This window comes from Carassius auratus, chromosome 1 (genome assembly GCF_003368295.1).
Source record: "Carassius auratus strain Wakin chromosome 1, ASM336829v1, whole genome shotgun sequence".
In the NCBI taxonomy this organism is placed as follows: Eukaryota; Metazoa; Chordata; class Actinopteri; order Cypriniformes; family Cyprinidae; genus Carassius; species Carassius auratus.
The window spans coordinates 25,568,935-25,585,167 of NC_039243.1; the positions used below are offsets into that span (position 1 = coordinate 25,568,935).

The window sequence follows — 16,233 nt, forward strand, 5'->3', positions numbered from 1 at the left end:
CACTTCTCTTCAAGTCTGGTTCCTGCTCACCCTATCAGGGGTTATTCTGCGATAACTACCGGCTGGATGTACATTATCCCTTACTTCATATTTCACAATATTACTGTTCTTACAATATATTTGATCAAATGAATGCAACTGAGTGCAAGAAACTTCTTTCAAAAACATTTAGAAGACTTTGAAACATCAGTTTAAACACTCTCCCATCAACGCGTTTGCTTTTTCAGTCACTTTTTCATAGTTGATAAGAGCCTGAAATCGTTCATGATTTATTTAGCTACAACTATACCACCCCCAACCCCCCATATAACATCACCAATTATTATTACTTAATATTCAGTGGGTCCCACATGGCCTAGTGTGAGATATTTTTAATTGCTTACACACAACACTCAACCTCCACCAATCAAAATAAATAATAATCAACAATCAAAAGAGAAGAACGCTATGTAGGAGTGTCTTTTAAATGATATTGTAAAACAGTGTAATGAAACCATATTTTGGTATTTAAAATGTATTACACACATTTTGTTCATCTAAAGAATAGTTCACCCAAAAATGAAAATTCGGTCATTGTTTACTCACCCTCAAGTTGTTCCAAAACCTGTATGAGAGAAAGAAAGAAAGAAAGGAAAATAAACTCTTACAGATTTTGTAACAACTTGGAAGGTGAGTTTTTTGGGTGAACTATCCCTTTAATATTACTCATTATATTATTATATTTATACATTATATATTGATTGGCTACAATAACATGGACACGGGTGTAAAGTTAGACTAAAAAGTCTACTACTGATGCATATTTGCAAGCAGAATATGTGTACATACTGTCTTTTCTTAAAAGCTCTGTGAGGAGATTTGTGAGGAGCGTATCAGTTTGTGTTAGTTGCTGAACTTCATGTTTTCCTGAGGCGTGATCTTCACTGACTGCTTTGCATAGAAGGTTCACAAGAATGAAGTTGAGCTTTGTTAAAGCTGACACTGATAATGAGGCACACAGGTGCATGAGTATAATAATCAGGAATAATAATAAAAAAACATCGGTTCTTTCGCTTGGTGTATAGAAGAATGTCACTTTCATTCTAACTTGTTTCTCAGACAAGTTTTCTTATCATGTGCTTTCGTTGTTTTGAACCGATTCACGATGGCTGTGCAGTTTTAAGATCTCCGAAGAGTCGCAGTGAGCGAAATGTTCCTTCAGAGCTCTAGAGGTGTCATGGCTTGCCGATGTCCACTGTGATCTTGCTGTAGAGCTGGTCTTTCTCTATATCGATCACTTTGTATATGAGTGATTTGATGCCATCCGTGTTCATTGTCTGTCTTGTGTGATTGATTCTCTTGAATCTGTGAAACAGAGATACAACTTTAGAAGGGCATTCAATCGGTCTTGCATGTATATGCACGTGTGGTTGTGAAAGACAGACTACCTCTGTGGGTTTGGCTCATTTTTCTTGTCTCTCGAGTGACGAATCATTCTACATTTACCAGTGTCTCCACTCGGCCTTGATATTTTCATACCTCGAAATACCAGCCTTCAAAAATAATAACAGTCATTAAAACACGTATGGTAGGACAGAACTTGTAATTAATAGTAAGATAGTTACTGTATTGTCCTGACCTGTTAAAAATGTCGTCGTCTTCTCCCCCCCAGCCCCAGTAGTTATTGGGAAAACCATTGATCTTTTGAAACTGCTCTTTACTCATTGCTGATACACCACCGAAATACTGTTTATATGGTAACCTGCAGTCAGACAGAATCCATTTTTAATGAAAAATTGTTGTTTTTATGTTTTTTTTACATGCAGACAGAGATTTCTCTGGATTGCATGAATCTTTTGACAGTATTATGTATTGTAGCTGGGGAAAGACCTAAATTCTTTGAGTTTTTGCATTGAGAAATTAGATTTTTGATTTGTTTGACACTTCTCTCAAAAAAAGTGATGAGCCATGATCCAGCTTTGCTTGCAAAGACTAAAAAGCACCTTTTATACCGTAACATGATGCCTTCACCTATGAACGTGGCTGCATGAGCAACCGGAAGCTGGACAATATAGTTTATAAAGTTTCTGGAATAAACATTTTTCTTAAACTAACGCATCGTTTCGCTTCAGAAGGTCTTTATTAACACCCCGGAGCTGTGTGGAGTAGATTTATGATGGATGGATACACTTTTTTGGATTCAGAAACAGGCACACCATTCACAGCAATTATACAGATTGGAACAGACGGGACAATTTCAAATATCATTATGAATGTGTTCATCTGAAATGGGAATGTCAAGACACGCCTAGGATGCCTTGAGGGTGAGTAAAACAGGTTAATTGTCATTTTTTAGGGTGAACTATCCCTTTAAGTCACTGAAACTAACTCTCATGAACAATAAACCACACAAAAACAAAACTCAACAACACCATCTGATATGCATTTCAGGTTTTGCTTCATACTAAATGGAATTATGTTCATAGACTAAGCCTGATATTAGGTCAGATACATCTTTACAATACTCAAAATCTACTCAAAGATTTGATGTAATTCAATGAAACAAAAAAGCTGATGAAATGATTGGTTTGTATGTTACCCTGAGAGACTATATTGTGTAGACTGCTGCTGATGTTAACATTGCAATATGATTGGAGACAGCATTCAGAATAGAAACTTGAATTTAAGGCTATTTGAAATATTATCTGTGTAAATATTATACTGTATTATTGGGTCTGAATTCTGACAGATCACCTGATGTGACTGTCCACAGGAAAATAAAACTGAACACACACAAAAAAAGTTTTTATTACAGCTGTAGCAAAGATATTAAATGGAGAGAGAAGATAAATTAACATCTCTGTAGACGCACACAAGTATGACATTTCAATGAACTCAATTTCTCATCAAATTCTTGCAAGACTGGAAATAGAACTCCAAATTTTAGGGTCGGCAAGATTTTTTAATGTTTTCTAAAGAAGTCTTTAATGTAATTTTTTTTGGCCCAAAACAGTCAAATTTGTAACATCATAGAACTTCACTCCACATATATTTTTTTCTATCTTAATATATTTTACGTGATTTCAAAGTTGAATTTTAAGGAACTATAACTGAAATCTACAGTGTCATAAGATCCTTCAGAAATAATTCTAATATGCTGATTTTATCCTCAAGTAGTAATTATTTAAAATATAGATATTTTTGTAACATTATACATGTCTTTTGATCATTAATATATAGGTGTATATATATTTAATCATTAACCATCAAGCTAGTGACTGTTTACTTTAGACCATGTCAGTAAGGTTATAAGATATTGGCATGCTCTGCATATAGAGTTTACACAGCTGCATTGCGATCGGTCTTGATCCAAATGACTTTGATCCCTGAGCCATCTTTCTACTAACATAACAGGATATTTAATTTGCTTCCTGTGCTGCACCTCAAGGTCATTTGTTTAGGTAAATACATTTTGAGCAACATGGGCAGCTGGTATTTTAACCTTCAAGTGAAGTGGCACTTTGAGATATTGGTATCACTTTACAAATATTATGTTACATGTTTTATTAAATGTACGGGTGGTGTTTCGTCTCACCTAAAACCAAACTTGTCCATGGACACAGAGAGGTGGCGTGGCTGGCTAGAGCACTTGTAGGTGTTGCGGTCGTCCATGGGAATGATGTCTACATCACTGAAGATGAAACAGTCATAATCGTACTCCTTCAGAGCCTCTGCATAACCCACATTGAGCAGTTTCGCCCTGTTAAATGTATCCTCTCCGTCCTAAACAAGCAGCACAAAGCACATTTACAAGAGATCTTATGACTCACATCACTGGGTAGAGTACTTATAAATTGTAGTCCAAATTACACAACAAAAATTTTAATTAGTAATATATTCCATTAGATTACACATTTTAGGAAATATAATCGGACTACTTTTAGATTACTAGATTTCAGCATGAAAAGAGCTTTACTGGAGCATTTCTTATGCATCATATGTAATCAAGTAATAAACTAAAAAGTAACTATAATCTAATTATGAGTATTTTAAAATGTAAAATACATTTTGGGAATCTGATTATGTAATACATGTAATCAGTTACCACCCAGCATTGGCCTCACACAGGATAAAACACATTTTTCTTTGGAGCCAAAAATGTAAAATTCACATGTAAATAGATTAATCACACACAGACTTTATGCAAACAAAATCGCCTTGACATTGATAGGACCTTAATGATCACAGCTAAATCAGTCAATCAGGCATGCATGACCCAACTTATGTGTTATAAACACATACAGAGATACACACAAAGAAAATAAACAAATAAGCATGCATTTCTTAGTCTGCATAGCAGTTTGCATACTGATTTTCCTGTGAACAAAGTAAACAGATGGTGAAATGGGGGCTGAAATGACAAAAAAAGAATCACAAAGAGGAGGTAGCTATGTACTGATTTATTAAGCCAAGTTTTAGATGAAAAGTTAAAGTAAAATGTGTAAATTCATTTCAGAATCTTTTAGTATTTGATGTCTCCCTTTTTGTTTTAATGGCAGCAAGACTTAAGCAAGACAAGACAAAAAACTAAATACATGCACTACCATTCAAACTTTAGGGGCACTTTTTTTTTCTTAAGAAATTAATAGTTTTATTTAGCAAAGTTAGACTGGCATCACTGGAATAAATTACTTTTTAAAACATAAAACTATAAAAGTTACTTCTTTTACATTATAATAACATTTCACAAAATTACTATTTTACTGCATTTTTTGATTAAATAAATGCAGCCTTGGCCTGCATAAGATATAAAACACCTGTACAAATGTATTTAATAAAACATTACAAAATTTTACCGACATAAAACCTTTGAATGGTTGTGCAACATTTTGTTAGAATGTGGGACATTTTCGAATCACATCGTCCAGCATGATTTGAAAATGTTCTTAACAGCGTCAGAGGAAGAAGGAACATCTGATCATCTGTACAAATGTGTTCATTTACCGTAAACAGCATCAGAAATGTGCTTCCATCTGAGTAGTCACATAAAAATAGTGCAGAACTTCAAAAAATATCTCATAAATGCAGATTCATGATTTGAATAAATCTGAACAAAGTTTAAGCCCATGTTCCGACAAATTTATTTAGGTGACCAGCTCCTACAACTACTAACTATTTCAAAACCCATATTTAGTATCTTTAACAAAGCAGAGGTCTGTGAAGCAGATCAGCACGGAAGATTCCAAGCTGTGGCATAAAAAGTACTTTTCAATAGACAAAATTATCTAATAAATGGGTGTTCTATGTTCTATGATTGTTAGTGTTCTCAGATTGCATTTCTCGTTTTCTCTTTCAGTGTTATTGCACAGCAAATTTCAAAGCAGTTGAAAGTCAGACCAAGCATGTTGTCTATGCAAAGTCAAGTCACCGCATTTCCATACTTCAAGGTGTCCCCCAAAGAAAAGTCTAACCTGCAAAAGTCTATCTATCTATCTATCTATCTATCTATCTATCTATCTATCTATCTATCTATCTATCTATCTATCTATGTGTAGGTCTGTTGGAGGGTTGTGTGGTGAGATCAGGTGTGGATTTACCCTCACATCTCCACCCTGCTCTGTCAACTGTGTAACATTAAGTAAAGTTAATAAATCATTTTGTGCTGTACCTGTTGTATGACATAAATCCCATAATCCAGCTGTTGTCTCTGTAGGATGGGGTGAAGGTAGTAGAGCCAGTACTTCAGGTGTTCACTTCTGTTTCTGAATGGGATGATTATTGCCACTTTTTGCAGAGCCACACAATCACTGGGCTTATACCTGCCACCCATCAGCAGCTGTGGATTATTTTTACGGACCATTTCCAGATTTACCGGATCAGAAAATTCAACTCGCAGTGGACCCACTGAAAGGGGAATCGGGAGAGAGAAAGACAGTTAGGGAAAGTGGAGGTCAGAGGGTTTGCAGACATGACAGAGGAAGACCCTTCTTATGCAACAATGGTTTAGCCTGCTTCCGGTCTCAAACAAGCCAACTTCCGTCTCCCCCCACTTTTTTTTCTCTTTTTCTCTTAGTCTCTCTCAAAAAAAATTCCAGCTTTCTCTTTCAATCAGCAAGGAGAGCCTAGTTAAATGAAAAAGCCATTTTATTAATTGTTGGTTACAGAAAGAACGAAAGAAAGAAACTCTGTGTTGTTGCTGAACTCCATAGGGTCTTGAACTAACAAATGTGTGTTTTCTATGTTGGTTTAACAACTAATTAAAAATATTCCTGATGTTTTATTGGAGTAAAAAATTGTGCTAGCCCTAGTCTATTGATGTAAAGTTAACACACAAACACACACACACACATATCTGGTGCACTATGTTTGTATGGACTCTCCATAGGCATAATGCTTTTTATACTTTAAAAACTGTTTTCTCTATGCCCTCAACCAACCCTACACTGAAACCCACCCCTCACAGAAAACCTGCATTTTTTACAACCTCAAAAAACTCATTTTGTATGACTTATACATTTTTTGTACCCATCTGGACCTTAATTTAAGTCTTTACGGTGACACAAGTGACAAGTCCCCATGAGTTGGTGTATTCAAGTTTAATTCCCCATCAGTATAGAAAAACATGCACACACACACACACACACACAGTTGTGTTTACATGTTTTATGGGGAAATTCTGTAGGTGTAATGATTTTTATACTGTACAAACTGTATTTTATATCCCCTCACACATTAACCCTACCCTTAAACCTACCCCTAACACAGAACTCTCAGCAGGTTTTTTTCCTTCTTTCTTCTTCTTTTTTTAAAAATGAGACTTTCCTCACGAGGACCAAAAATGTCCCCACAACATTCAAATTTACTGATATCACTATCCTTTTGGGCACATTTGGTCCCCAAAACGTAGGGAAGACTAGGACACACACACACACACACAAAGACAAAAACTGAGCAACAGATGAACAGATACTTCATTTTTAATTTCAGGTTAACTTACCCAGAAGTGGAGACGTCTCGGGACACGACTCTAGTACCACGTCATCTTTCACGTCACTTCTATTAGTATAGATCCATTTATTTTCATCTACCTCTGTTCCAGTGCCATTCTGGATGCCGAGTCCGGAAGTTTTATGAGTTTGTGAATTAAATATATCAGAGAGTGACTGAATTTGTCGGTAACTCATAAATGTTAAAGGCGACTCTGATAAATAAAAAAACAAAGCCACGATGAAGTGAATCCCGCAGAGGAACCCGATCACGAGGCAGGATTTGGTGAAGAAGCCCAAATTCAGCTGCAGCAACTCCCTCATCCTCAGAAAACTGCGGGAGACCACTTCATTTACAAATCAAAAACCTATGTCTGCCTTGAAACAAAAACACCTCTGCCTTGTCGTTCATCAGGACAATCCTTTTCGTGAAAGTTTTTATGATAGCGATCGCGTCTGACTACTGTAAATCGCAGTTTTCTAGACATTGGTGAAGAGCTCTGTTGAAGAGCACAGAAGTGACAGCGGTGGGCGTTTCTAGTGCACTTGTAAGATTACTAGACAAGCTTTTCCTCGAAACTAATTTGTCTTAGTTTATGCAGGTGATATATAGCAGAGTAACCACAGGTGTAATGAAGAGCCACGTTTGATGTTTTGTAATGCAATGCTTACTCACTGGCCTACTCTAGTGTCTTTTTGGCTCGAGTCATTATATATATGTAGCCTATAGGCTATGTAAATCAAACAGACGAGACCTATTCTGTACCATGAAATATAGCACCCATAACTAAGCTACTGTAAAACTTCTTTCAGAAGTTTTCATCAGTTAAAATTTCTTCAAAAGAAATTAGATATTTTTGAAGGCACAAATATCACATACATTCAATATAATAGAGTATAGGACAGGAATTTAAAAAGTCTATTAGAAATCATTTTCATCATGCTACAGTCATTTTAAAGTCAGTTATGGATTACTGTTTTTAGCTCATCAACAGCGCCCCCATGTGTTGGTTTGAGTGATCAGCATTAAATCCTGCAATAACATGATACTCATCTGATATTTGCCTATCATTTGCACCTAGTTTGATTATTGTTAACACTGATGCATTGCGTTATATACTAGTTATTTATTTACCATTTCTGCTGCTGAGAAAATGAAACTGTAATCTGAAGTAGCTCAGGGTGACACAAAGGTGAGCATTGTGTGTGAATTTAGAGTCGCTAGGCCTACATTTCAGCAGTGCTGTAGCACACAAAATAAATAATCTGCTCTAGTGCAACAGCAAGTCTTATCTATGTTTGCACTCATTACACAGTAACAGTACAGTCAATAACACACCGGCACATCTCTCGAGAGTTACTCTACTGTGTGGCCTGGGTCGAAGGTTGTCCAGTCATGTGACGAGACATCTATATCCACATTCAAGAAGTGAAAGCTTTATATGATAGTACACTGGAATTAGTGTTTGTTATGAAGGAGAACAACTTTACGGCCTTGCTAGTCTTTGTCTATGAACAATATTGTAGTAGAGTATCATTCCTTTACTCCACCTGCAGAACGGGAGTCAACTGAAGCTTCAGAAATCATGTGAGTTACTTCTGCTTATTTCAGAAAATATTTGCCAGTATAGCCAGGAAAGACATTCTGTATTTGCTGGCGAAAGATTGTTTACAATATATTTTATTATATTTATATGAAAAGGTTCATTACCTAAGCCAAGAATTTTGTCAGTTAAACAGCTTACAGTAACACAAAGTTAAACTAATTATTTGAATTTGAATATATTTTTTAAAATTAAAATTATGTTACATTCTGCGAGACATTAATTTCTTTACGAGACAAAATTAAATAGTAAACATTTAAAATGGACTTGATCATTAATATTTAAAAAAAGAAAAACGATGAAGGTAAGCGTATTTAGGTCACTGGTGTGTGATAAATCTTATCTGTTGATATTAAGATTGTTTTTACGACACAGCATCTTATATTATAAAAATAAAACAGTAATTATAGTTACCCTGAAAATAAAGCTTTGATTATATAAAGTAAGTGGAGAAGTTTATATTTTAATCGTAATGTCACAGAAGCTGTTATCATTCAACTTTCTTTTTCATTCATTCATGCTGTGCTCTAACCCCTCTCTCATTCTTTCTCATTTCTCTCTCTCCCCTCTTTCTCTTAGGGAGGAATGTCAGAATGGGATTTCAGTGGATTTGTTCCTGCATTGCTCTCTTGTTCCTGCTGTGAGTAATTCTTGCATTAGTCCAGAGAGAACTGTCTTTCCTCTGGACAATCATGCAACACTTTCTCTAGAAGCGGAAGTTATGCTTCAAGAACTGACGTGACATTTTTTTACTAGTTGACGTCAACTGGTGTCCATATACTGTCTGTGTTTTATGCTTATTATAATTGTTACATCATTAGGCTTCTCTCAGAGTTTTTTGTCATGTAGAATACTTCTTTTCCTGTTTTAGGTCTGCATTGTATTTCTCCTCTCATTTGTACAGCGCAGAGCGAAGGCTCAGCCTTTTGAGCATCGCTTTCCATATCTCAGGGGTCGATTTGGCATTGTGGTGTGAGTGATCTGTAGGTTTAATATATATCTGTGTTTTTTTCAGATGTCTTAGTGTTTTTTAAGTCGTGTGTGTGTGTGTGTTTTCATTGCAGGCCATTGGATTTCATATGCAGTCTAAGCAACCGATGGTCTTATGGTTTTGCATTTGGTGCTATTGCTCCCAGTGTGATTCAGCTTTTCTCTGAGTCCTACACACCATTTACTGTGCCTAACTGGGCTAAAGGTAGTTTTAATAAAACAGTGCATAATAATATTTCACAATATAACAGTTTTTTTGACGGTATCTGTATCTATTCTGTAGTTTTAAGTTACATTTACAGTTACAGTTAAGTTACAGCTCTGTATGTGTTATCTGTATGACCTGTCTCTTTCAGTTATTGTGTACGTGGTTGGAGCAATAGAAGTTGGCGTGGCCTACCTGCCATTCTTTGCTTGTCTTTCAACACCAAACCGAGTGCTAGGAGGGGTTTTAGGTCTTCTATACACACTCATATGGTACATGAGAAAACTCTTATTCATACCTTCAGTCTAAAATCTTAGCACGGCAAACATATCTGTAAAGGGATTTATGAGCTGTTGAACTGACTGTTTCAGGCTCATTGTGAGACTGTATGACACGATAAGCTGTCCCTCTGGAAAGGTGGGTGAATATGATTAATAATTAACTTTAATTTATTAATTAATAACTTTGTATTATTAATGGTACAAGGCAAGATCAGGTATAGTTTTCTTAGTTTTCCACCAATGTAAAGGTGTCTGAATGGATATAATTTGTTTAATAAAAAATTATCATTTGTAAGTGGATATTTAAACATATTTTGCTGGTTGTAGATTTTAGGCCGTCACGAGAAATTGATCATCCTATGGCCGTTCTTCCTGTGTCTGTTTTTCCTGCTGGGACGGTTCATGTATATCATTGTAAAGGCAGTAAGAATCCACCTGCAGCTGCAACCTGATGAGGTCAGATCCTGTTTCTTGGTATAATTTAAGTCCGGGGGTGTCAGACTAAATTTATTTAGGGCTAGAGCCCTGCAGAGTTTTGTTCCAACCCTGCTCAAACACACATAGCATCTAGTTTTCAAATGAGCCTGAAGGGCTTGATTAGTTGGATCAGGTATGTTTAATTAGGGTTAATTAGGGTAAACTCTGCAGTGCTCCAGCCCTCCAGGAATTGAGTTTGGCACCCATGATTTAAGTTATTTCATCAATTTACAATGGATTAATTCCTTGTCAACTAGATTTTGCTAATATTTTTTTTCTGAGAAAATATAAACGTGTAGTGATGAAAGCCAAAGTATTAAATACCATGGATAATTTAATGAATTATTAATGTAAAGTGACCCACATTTGTTTTTTCACCACTGAAAATATGTACAATTTAATGATTTACCTTTGGAGCCATACTGAAATTTCAATATATCTGGAACTGAACCATAAAGGGCCTTCAAAATGAAGATGCCAAAAGGAAAGTTTGTTAAGACCCAACATTTAAAAGGGCATTAAGATATATTTAGTTCTTCCTGAATTACAGATCATGCAAACTTTGGAGAAAAAACTTAAAAAGTGCTCTTTCCCCATTGTTGCCACCAGCACATAATGCACCAAAGATCGCTAAGGTCAACAGATTTGACTAACAGACCTAGCAAAATCAAATATTTGAGCCAGGGAAGTTTCTGAAATTTGGTTGATTTGACCCGGAATGACCCCATAGTGTTGTATTTGGTTGCATTATGCAATAGTTAAAATAAAGTAACAATGAACAATACTTTTACAGAATTAATTGATCTTGGTTAATGTTGATTTCTTCATATGCAGGTACATTTGTAACATTTGATTAACATAATGCATGCAAAGCAATTTAATTAACATAATGCATGCAAACAATAAAGCATAATGCACCAACATGAAAAACACCAAAATACAGTGAACAACAGTATATTAATAAATGAAGAAATTCATGTTTCATTATAAGAGTAATGTTTCTCTGTTAAATAGAGTGAGGAGGATCTACAGTTCCATCAGTTCCGATATGTACAGACTCTACTGAAACGCCCCCCTGAACGGTACACACTCATCCAACGTTAATGCATTTATTACTGTATTTACCCCAGTCAGCCAATATTCATTCTTCTATTGCCCCTCAGGCCAGAAGAAAAGAGTTGGTTCCGTAGAAAAGTGTATGACTGGGATCCTCACTTTAAATTCCCTAACAGGATGATTGGCACATCCATTATCTCTTTGATTGGCTTATATACGGTCAGTCGGCACTCACTAATGTACACACACATTATTATATATTTATTACTTTTTTCCGTGATTAAAGCTAAAGATGCAAATGTGTTTTTCTGTTTGTAGATAACCCTTGCAGACTACAGCTTGAGTGACTACACCTTTGACAAACTAGATGCTTTGAAGAACTCACTTGCAGAGATTGCATCGTCCTGTAATGAAACAAACAATGTGTTCACTTCCTTCATTCCCAGGATGAATGAGTTCAGCTTTGTTGCAAGAAGTAAGATATATTTTTCTTCGTATCTTTTTGCTTCTATTTATAATGGCTGTACATATTACACTACCATTCAAATGTTTGGAGTCAGTAAGATTTTTATTGAATAAAATGAACACTTTTATTCAGAAAGGATGCATTCAATTGATCAGAAGCAACAGTATACATTTTACATTGTTACATAATATTTCTATTTCAGATAAATGCTGTTCTTTTAATCTTTCTATTAAAAAAAACAATCTTAATGTATCATGGTTTCCACACAATATTAAGTGGCATGATATTTTCCGAATCAGTCACATAATTTTAAACATTGATAATAATAAGAAATGTTTCTGAAAATTCAGCTTTGCCATCACAGGAATAAATTATATTTTAAAATATATTCAAATAGAAAACAGTTATTTTAAATTGAAATAATATTTTATAATATTACTGTTTTTACAGTTTTTTTTTTTATCAAATAAATACAACCTTGGTGAGCATAAGATACTTCTTTCAAAACATAGATGTACAATGATTTAATGTTTATTTCATACATTTTTTTTCTCAGGGTCTTGGTTGGCGACAACCATTTTTTCCACTCTCACATCTGTTACTTACACTTTGCACGTGCTAGTATGTTACAGGTATGCTTATGTAAGCATTCTTTATGTAAAAATAAATAAAAATTATAACAATTTCAGTAATTACCCAAAGGCAGTATCCTCAAATGGATAAAAAAAACAAAAACAAATAATAAGCTCTATTTATGACTGCAGGAAGCATTTAAAGAGGTTGTGGAGAGGACAGAAAAGTTTTCTTCCAGAGAAGTTCCATAAACCAAGCCCTGCAGTCAGTGTAGTGAGTAAAGTTTTGGATTTTAAAGAGTCAATGATTTTGTTTCATTAGCTTTCCTCTTTGACTGATTAAAAAAAAAGAACATCTCAGCATTTAGGGAAGGCTAAATGCCAAGTGCTTTTCTTTCTCAGGCTGCTATAACAAGATATTCAGGCTGGCAGATTGCCTTCACTCTGTGGGGTATGTACATTTCTATTTTTTCCAGTAGTTTTCATGTAGTGATGTGGAGAGATCAGCTGAGTTTACCGTCTGTTCAGAGAGGTCAATAACTTCACGGGCATCTGTGCTTTACATGCTTTGCTTACTTTTGTAGTGTTGTTGGTCAAAGTGACTCAAATAAATGAAAGAATTTGATGACGACATGGTTTGTTGTATTGAATTTAGTGTTTTTGTTTCTGCAGGGTTTCTGATAGTTCACTTTGTGCAGTTCCTTTTTGCCTTGCTGTTTGTGTATGGGGTTGTTCTTCCAATCCAGAAGGGACACTTTCTTAGCTGGCTTTCTAGTGTAGGCATTATTCTGTGAGTTCCTTTAAAGACATCTCAAAACCAAATTAATTTTTCATAAGCATAATGTAAAGGTTGTTTCAGGAAACCAATCTTACAATAATAAATGTGAACTTGCAGGACGACATAAAATTTTATAGCTAACATCATGTTAATTTATTAATGATATGCAGTCTTTGAATATCATTAAATCTGTGTTGTATGTGATTGCAGGCTGACAATACTCTTAGTGATAGCCTTGGTGGTAGTGCAGATTATTTTGGTCCAAGTATTTTTCCTGCAGGACAAACTCTCACCTGATGACAAAGAAAAGCCCCTTGCACTCAACAACAGGTAAGACCTGTTAAAAGCACCTTTTATATTATTATGTTTATTTTATTTTCATTTTTCATTATTTTCATTAGCCATTACTACAATCTTCAGTGTCACATGATCCTTCAGAAATCATTCTAATATGCTGATTTATTATCAGTGTTGGAAACATATTTTTAGAACCTGTGATACTTTTTCAAGATTATTTGATAAATAGTTTTAAAAACAATTTTAAAATATATAATAAGTCTTTATTGTAACTTTTTGTACACTTGCTGAATAAAAGCAATCATTTATAAAAAAAAAAAAAAAAAAAAAAAAAAACTGAAATAAATATTGACCACAAACTTTTGAATAGTGTTGTTACAAAAGATCTCTATTTTAAATATATGCTGTTCTTTTTTACAATTTATTCATCAAAGAATCCTGAAAAAAAGTATCACAGGTTCCAATATGGAGAAAACAATATGAAGCCGCAAAACTCTTAGAATTTAAAATTACTGTTTTTATATTCAATATACTTCAAAATGTAATTTATTCCTAATGGCAAAACTGAATTTTCAGCATCATTCCAGTATGTCACATGATCATTCAGAATTCGTTCTAATATGCTGATTTCTGTTCAAGAAACATTTTTTATCATTGTTGCTAAAACAGCTTTGCTGCTTAATATTTTAGTGAAAACTGTATTTTTGTGGGGGGTTTTTTCAGAATTTTTGATTAATAGGAAATTTTACTGGGAATGGAAATGTGTTAATATTATAAATGTATTTACTGTCACTTTTGACCGTTTTAATGAGCCCTTGCTGAATAAAAGTATTAATTACTGTCCAAAAAATAACATAAAATAAAATATACCTTACTCATTTGTATGATATAGTTCACACACACACACACACACACACACACACACACATATATATATATATATATATATATATATATATATATATATATATATATATATATATATATACACACACACACATTATATATATATAAACTATTTGAATATCTTCTCTTCTCCACAGAAAAGCGTTCCACTGCTTTAACTACTTTTTCTTCTTCTATAATGTGGTTATGGGGTTGAGCAACTGCATTTTGCGCCTTTTAAGCAGCTGCATTGTGGGAACATGGCTGGTGTCACGCATTGATCGGACCATCATGCAGCGGGGCTATGAGTCCATGGATCCAGGTAATAATGACATATGTACAGTTCTAAATATCATTTTATTCTCAAAGTGGATAATAGGAACATGATAATTATCTCATTTATTATTGTTTATTTAATTATATCTGGGTATTTATGTTAATTAAAAATATTATATTAATTAATTAATTAATTAGACTTGTGTGATTTTTTTTTAATACCTTTACCTTTTTTACTTTCCGGTATTTTTGTACAATGGTTATTATAATGTTTTTTTTGTTTGTTTGTTTTTTGGCCAGGATATAGTACATGGATAGGGATGATATTTGCTGATCATTACCATAGCAACCCAGTTATGGTGTCTTTCTGCCATCTACTGCTTGGCAGAGCACTGGAGAAACAAGGACCTGCAGTGTCCTCTTATGCAACCTTTAGCAATAAAACAGGTAACAGTGATAGAGATAGCACAAATTCTGGGAAACAGGCCTCTTATAAAATAGCTGTGCCTGTCTGCTGTTTAACAGGAGGGGGCAGAGTACGCGTGCGCTGGCTGCTGCTCTACACCCTGCTGAGGAACCCTGCACTCATCCTGTTGAGAAAGAGAAAAATGCTGGCGCAGAATGACAGCCAAGACCCACTCTTCTTAGCCCGAGCAATCACCTCACAGGCTCAACAAGCAGCTGAACTGGTCAACGACAAAACTGCAGAAACAGAACCAACACAGTCAGATATCTGAAAGAGCTGGAGCTCCTGAAATCGATTCCTGGAGCACAGAGCATGGTTTTGTTTCAGCAACTTTGAGGTCATCTATATGCTATTGCACTTCTGACTAGTTTTTAGGAGATAGACACTTTGAAAAATGTTGTCTTTCCTATTTGATACAGAGGACCAAAAAGACTGATGACTCATCTGCATTTGCCCAGTAAAATGTTCTTTAGAATGAGAATGCACCTTTTTTCTAAAAAGCAATTGTGTGCATCAATGCAAACAGACTGAATTTCATGCTGGATCAGGAGTGCAGGAGCAGTATGCAGGTTTAATGCTTCTTATGAGCTTCTGAAACAAATCTGAATGTTTGATTTTAAAGTGTTATTGGTTAAATAATATTTTGTAATAAATAATGTGAAAAAAAAATGGGGTGAATTTTACTTTACTTTATGGTGTATGTAAAAAAAAACACAAAAGAAAAATGATATAATTGAAATGATTATTTACTCAATTTGAGATAAATATATAGAATACATTTATGTGTGAACTGATCTATATGTTGGTCAGATGTCTATATATATATATATATATATATATATATATATATATATCCTTGTATATTATAGACTATAGCAAAACTTCTTTTTAAGAGTGACATTTTGCTCCTTCCCA

The 16,233-nt window shown here is 34.6% G+C and overlaps 2 protein-coding genes across 2 annotated transcripts; one reads left to right on the plus strand and one right to left on the minus strand.

Annotated features, from left to right (window-relative positions):
* Positions 1–6: 6 nt before the first annotated feature.
* LOC113105615 (beta-1,4-galactosyltransferase 1) lies at positions 7–7,493 on the minus strand. The gene is made up of 6 exons (XM_026266790.1): positions 6,977–7,493; positions 5,648–5,883; positions 3,575–3,762; positions 1,619–1,741; positions 1,428–1,532; positions 7–1,344 (listed from the first exon to the last, which is right to left on the minus strand). The coding sequence occupies exons 1-6, from the start codon at positions 7,287–7,289 to the stop codon at positions 1,215–1,217; spliced, it is 1,095 nt and encodes a 364-aa protein (XP_026122575.1). The 5' UTR covers positions 7,290–7,493; the 3' UTR covers positions 7–1,214.
* An 852-nt stretch (positions 7,494–8,345) lies between these two features.
* On the plus strand, positions 8,346–15,978 carry LOC113105623 (stimulated by retinoic acid gene 6 protein-like). Its single transcript, XM_026266802.1, has 18 exons — positions 8,346–8,553; positions 9,149–9,209; positions 9,441–9,541; positions 9,634–9,764; positions 9,916–10,036; positions 10,136–10,181; positions 10,373–10,501; positions 11,537–11,604; positions 11,686–11,797; positions 11,897–12,053; positions 12,601–12,676; positions 12,809–12,890; positions 13,019–13,067; positions 13,289–13,406; positions 13,605–13,724; positions 14,735–14,898; positions 15,153–15,299; positions 15,378–15,978. The coding sequence occupies exons 1-18, from the start codon at positions 8,477–8,479 to the stop codon at positions 15,587–15,589; spliced, it is 1,971 nt and encodes a 656-aa protein (XP_026122587.1). The 5' UTR covers positions 8,346–8,476; the 3' UTR covers positions 15,590–15,978.
* The last annotated feature ends 255 nt before the right edge of the window (positions 15,979–16,233 follow it).

What these genes read in the sequence shown, in the direction of transcription:
- LOC113105615 (XM_026266790.1), bottom strand. Translation starts at nt 7,289, where the DNA reads ATGAGGGAGTTGCTGCAGCTGAATTTGGGCTTCTTCACCAAATCCTGC. An exon ending in GGATTTATGTCATACAACAG is followed by an intron (nt 3,763 to 5,647) that starts GTACAGCACAAA and finishes CTGCTTGTTTAG; the next exon opens with GACGGAGAGGATACATTTAA. An exon ending in ATGGACAAGTTTGGTTTTAG is followed by an intron (nt 1,742 to 3,574) that starts GTGAGACGAAAC and finishes GTCTGACTGCAG; the next exon opens with GTTACCATATAAACAGTATT.
- LOC113105623 (XM_026266802.1), top strand. Translation starts at nt 8,477, where the DNA reads ATGAACAATATTGTAGTAGAGTATCATTCCTTTACTCCACCTGCAGAA. An exon ending in TGCAGCTGCAACCTGATGAG is followed by an intron (nt 10,502 to 11,536) that starts GTCAGATCCTGT and finishes TCTGTTAAATAG; the next exon opens with AGTGAGGAGGATCTACAGTT. An exon ending in CTTTGATTGGCTTATATACG is followed by an intron (nt 11,798 to 11,896) that starts GTCAGTCGGCAC and finishes TTCTGTTTGTAG; the next exon opens with ATAACCCTTGCAGACTACAG.